This window comes from Cotesia glomerata, linkage group LG1 (assembly GCF_020080835.1).
Source record: "Cotesia glomerata isolate CgM1 linkage group LG1, MPM_Cglom_v2.3, whole genome shotgun sequence".
Classification (NCBI taxonomy): Eukaryota; Metazoa; Arthropoda; class Insecta; order Hymenoptera; family Braconidae; genus Cotesia; species Cotesia glomerata.
Genome location: NC_058158.1, coordinates 33,684,797 through 33,690,363, shown reverse-complemented (window position 1 = coordinate 33,690,363; position 5,567 = coordinate 33,684,797). Strand labels below are relative to the sequence as shown.

Below are 5,567 nucleotides of genomic sequence, written 5' to 3'. Positions count from 1 at the left end.
TTCTTTTTCGGAAATAACTCCTGAGAAACATTTTTGGTCATTTCGATCATATCTCTGGACTGCAATACTGGCGTTACTTTCACAGACAGTCATGTGATGCTAATAAATATATAAAATTGGGTTAGATTGAAAATATATAATTATATAAAATAGAATACAATAAAATAAAAACTATATAATAATGAAAAAGTTGTCAAGTATTTGTTATTTATAAGATCTAAAAATGTCAAGAGAAAATAAAACAATAAGATAATGATACAGAAATTATCGAGTACTTGATAGCTTTTAGGATTTTTTTAAAAAATAAATGACGAAAAAATAAAAATTGTAAAAGTCTATGAATTCAATTTCTAGCACTAATTTCTTTTCTATAAGAAATAAAATATAAAAAATTCTGATACTGAAATCAGCTGACATCTGACAATTTACAGAATTTTTATCAAAAAATTATTAAAAAATTCTACGTGCAGAATCTTAGAAAAACTTTGAGGAAAATTGTTTAAAAATATTTTCTTGGTATTATTTTATCAGTTAAAAAAAAATAAAAAATTGCTATGTCTGCTGATTTGCGCATCGCAAAGTTGTCAGTTGGTTACTAACTTTAATATCACACAAAAGAAAAATAATGTAACTTTACCGTCATTTCATTCGGGTAAATGATATGCAAAGGATTGAATGGACATTTTATTTTATCCATCAGCTTGTGATTCTTCAAACATTTAGTCAAATGACACTGCATACGGCTTTTGCGAATACGATGGACTTCATCTAGTGGGCACGTTAAGTACGGATCCTCGAACCCAGTTGCCATTTTGCTTCAATTTTTTAAAAATTATAATTATTTATTTATAATTATGCATTGTAAAAATATTTAATCGTAAATTATGCCTAATTATTCACCTCAAACCTTCTAAAAATGTAGCTGTCCTCACGAAGAAATACCACGGTCCTTGGTTCTTATATTTTTAAATAGGTAATGCTGTTTTTAAACTTTTAAACACGGTTCAAAAATTTTTTTTTAATTATCAACTGAGAATTTATATATTTTTTATAATTATTTAATAACACTACGTAATAGCAAATGTTTAAGACAATGAAAATTGTAATAAAATGGCTGCGGCGCAACTACACTTTCCCGGTGACTTAAGACATATGAATACCATGCGTATAGATGAATGCCGGTTCGGAAGAAGTAAGAGTAAGAGCACGTTGGTCGGTCTCCCCACAACAACAAACACGAACGGGTATGTTGATCACGTGACTTGATACCGGCGTTTCGTATCAATACTTTGGACCAATAAAATTTAGAGACAATCTTTCAATACTTCCGGCGTTTATTTCTTTCTATTTGTGTATTATAGAAGCACTATAAAGTAATAATAACAACAGTGATTAGAAAAGAACAAAAGAAAACCGTACATATAAATGCAAATAATTCGACTTTTAATATGACTTAATTATTACACTACAATGAGTCAGATGATTTATGACTTTAGATGAAACTTTATCATTACTTTTTAATATTAATGTAAATATATAAGAGAAATTTTTCGAGAATTTTTTTATAATTTTCAGAAAAAAATTTCTTATAATATTATAGATATTTTTAAATTTATATCAAGATAAATGATTCTACCAGCAATATCATTATTAATAATAATTATATTGAAGTTAGCTGACAACTGTTTTAATTTTTAAAATGTTTACAACAAATCAATTAAAATAAGAAAAATTTTTTTAAAAATTTCCATATATGTTTTTCAATTTTTACATGTAGATTTTTTTAATTAAATTTTTTTTTCAAAATAATTTCATTGTTATAAAATTATAAAAAAATTTCTAATGCCTGTCAACTTCAGTGTCATTAATAATAAGATGTTTAAAAAGTTAAAATTTGTAATATCAACATTGAAATTTTTGCATTAAAAATAATAACAAGATTTATATCGTGATATTAAAATTAACAGATACATCTAACAATTTTTTGAATTTATTTAAAAAATGAATTTTTATTAAAAAAATATTTTTGAAAAATAATAAAAGATTAAAAGATGTTGTGATCACTGAATTGAATTTTATTTTGCAGCTTTTACTAATTGCATTTCTATATTTCATTTATCACACATAATAAGCAGTTATGGAACTCTGGCATTAGAATGAATGTAACCGGTAGGTTGATAGGTATTTGGTCATGCTTACTAATTACAAAAAGCAGGTAAACGAATATAACTACTTTTACAAAAGTTTGGGCTTACTAAAATATCCTCACTGTTTTTGTTTAGGTTTTCATTTTACAGCTTAATGTATTTTCTAAGTATTTGAAGATTTCCTTGACTCAAGGCTTTTGTGTACGTTTCAAGTCGTTAGTTTACAAATAAAAACTTCAAATAAATGTCCTTGGACTGCTCATATATGTAAGTATAAGTACATATTTATAAAAGTATTAAATTATGATAGTCGTTATGCTGTGGATGCATTGTTATTTGACACCCTGCTACGCTTATCTCATCTTCGAATACTTGAACCATTAATCTTTTGTTTCTGCTATTTAGATTATCCATGGAATAATGAATCTATTGATGAAAATTTTTATTTGTTTATTTTACAAGCATAAATTAATAATTTAATTATTGAAATACATTTTAAACAATAGACAAAAAGGATATAAAAATTGTCTGTTTAAATGGGAATTGAAACAGGGAACAAAACGAATAGTAGAATGAAAGAAAATTGAGAGGAAAGTCCTAGTATGTATTTTTTTTTATTTAACTATATATACTCTATTAATATTTAAAAATTATTAATATTTTAAACTTCCAAAGCCTATAGTTAAATAACCTTGCATGTATACACGCAATAAACGCGCAAACTATTTATAAATTGTCAGAGTCCGTCGTTAGTTTTATTATCTCAAAATAAAACACATGAAATATGAACCGGTCAGATTTAAAAGTAAAAATTATTTAAAATAAATTACAAAAGAAAAAACTGACCAATTTTAATTATCATTTATTATTATTATTATAACTATTAATAAATATATTTTTTTTAGGTATAAACATAAAAATGAAATACAACGAGAAGGCATAAATTCACGCGGATTGTTGACGCAAGTCAATAAAGTACACATTCCAATAGATTTTAACTCCAATACAGCGTTGGAGGCTTTGAAGATAAATTTATACTTTTATAATATATCCAGAAAGTGGAAAGACGTAGACGTTAAGTGCACCAAAGAGTTTAAAAGAGTGAGTCTTTTAAAAACAAATATTATAGTTTTATTTCAAGCGTTTCTTCGCAATGTGTTCACATCACGAATCACATATCTATCTTCGCTTATACTCCAGTTACTTTTTTTAGCGTCATAATTATTAATTATTCTTATTTCTTTTTGCTACATAAATAAAGCGAGGTAAACGTCTAGAAGAAAAATTTATTATAATTTTTTGTTACTATTTAATTACGTGACATCCATAAAATCTTTCAGCACTTGCGTCGAGTTTTTATGTTATTATAAATTTGTATTCTTTCATAAATGAGTGGGGATCTTGAAAGAAAAAGTGGCAATCATCACACTTAGTAGATCTGTTTTAGTTAATATACATATGACTTTGGAATGAAAACATTTGAGTTGTGTCACCGCATCTAATTTATTAAATGATTGATTTTCAATATTTGTGAGTGGTTGGTTAAATTAATTAATTAAATAATTAAATGACTAATCAACAAGATTTATGATTAATGACTAAGTGAATTAGTCAAGATGCACCGTGTTCTGAGTTTTCAAATGGGACGAGGTTTTGGAGAACCGACTGAATTTATAACAAAACGCATGTGTTGCTCTTTATTATTTTCCATAGGATTTTTATGTTTACTTTGTGGCTTTCTCATTGGACGTTTTGCCGCAGGACAAGTACTTGAAATACGTGCTGAAAAAAAAAAGATTGAACTGTTTGGCAATGGCCTTGAAAGTCGGGATTACTTGAGGAATGAATTAGTACAGAATTTAAAAGATTCAAACTTTACCGAATCTTCACTTGATGTCACGTATGTTTAATTTCTTATTGAAGGTTTACATTTATGTTTTATAACAAAATTATAATTTTTATTGTTTATTTGTTATTTATAGACACCTGAGGAATAATAAAGCCTTGGAGACTGTTGAAAAATCACTCTCAGGGTTGAATATTTTTAATAAAGTCACCGGAAATGATAGTTGTGTTATTGCTACAGTACGAGGATCTCAAGAGCCAGGTATTATTGTGATTATATGTGATAAAATATTTATGTGCATGTATACATTTGTTATATACATTATTTATTATTTATATTCTATTAACAGATAGATACGTTGTATTGGGGGCTGACAGTGAAAACATTGGTATTGGAATATCGATAGCTAAAGCATTTCAACGTATATATAATGAGCACGAATGGATACCAAGGAGAACTTTAATATTTCTCATCTCTGCTGACTATATGGACTCTTGCTTTAATTCACTGTCGAATTATGATCAATCAAAGATTGTTGCTTACCTGACGATCGATAAAAATCCTATTGATGGTTTGTTAACTACATAAATTTTATGTATTTATACAAATTATAAATTAACATCTAGGTACAAGTAATTTTTTTGATGGCAGGAGACGGTTTTTTTCAAACTTCAGGATCTGACATGGTACTTACAACAGTTTTAGAAGCATCTCAGGATTATTTAACATTTAAAAATAAAAATAATGATGTTAAAAACCTACAACGTTTAAAACTTTTAATTCCACATACTTTGTTGTCATTTCATCGAATTGATAATACCTCAACTTTAAAAGACAATGATGACATCAACAACATACATCGTAGAAATTTAGCCCAAGTTTTGAGTACAAGTGTGTGGAGGCTTTCTGAGATGACAATCTTCCAATGGGATCCATTAATTCTTAATACAAATATAAAAACTCTAGACAAATTTGATTCACAAGACTCACAGGTGTTGAAAGGTAAATTTATATTTAAATAAATTAATGATTTTATTTATCAAAGTAGTTTCATTTATTTTTACTCAAATAGATCGCATCAAAAACACAATTAAAAGGATAATTAACGGTGGAATTCTCCTTAATAAAAAAATTGACAATCTTGATAGATTAAAGTAAGTATAAAAATGATTAAGAATAATATTGTACAAAAATTAATTTAACAATTTATATTTACTATAAAATTATTTTTTGTAGGTCATTAGATATAAGAATGATGAATGATTTTCTAAAAGATTTAGAACATGCTTTACTGTGCCCGGACAAAAATAATCAATCAAAAACGGATATAGCATTATTAGAACAACGATCAACAGTTGCAAATAATAAAATTGACGACTATTTGCAAGCTATATTAGCATGTTACGAAGACGCTGATAAAATATTACAAGATATGACTTGATGAAGAAAGTAGTTAATTTAAATAATTAATTGGTACTTTTTAACAAGGCACCTCAATTGACTTATCACAATTAATTACTCATTAAAATAAATAATAAATAAAATTAACATTCATTTGGAATGAACTGGTACTC

At 26.5% G+C, this 5,567-nt stretch overlaps 2 protein-coding genes across 2 annotated transcripts in view; both read left to right on the top strand.

The window, feature by feature from the left end:
* LOC123275195 (integrin alpha-PS4-like) overlaps nucleotides 1-478 on the top strand; it is a 2,062-nt gene extending 1,584 nt beyond the window's left edge. Inside the window, exon 3 of the mRNA XM_044743149.1 lies at nucleotides 471-478. Coding sequence (XP_044599084.1) covers nucleotides 471-478 — 8 coding nt within the window. The remainder of the gene's footprint in view (nucleotides 1-470) is intronic.
* A 3,212-nt stretch (nucleotides 479-3,690) lies between these two features.
* On the top strand, nucleotides 3,691-5,464 carry LOC123275220 (the record flags this gene model as incomplete). Its single annotated transcript, XM_044743188.1, is given in 6 exon segments — nucleotides 3,691-4,047; nucleotides 4,130-4,254; nucleotides 4,343-4,564; nucleotides 4,645-4,995; nucleotides 5,066-5,147; nucleotides 5,230-5,464. Coding segments are annotated over 6 exon segments (1,269 nt in total). The 3' UTR covers nucleotides 5,435-5,464.
* Nucleotides 5,465-5,567: the final 103 nt, after the last annotated feature.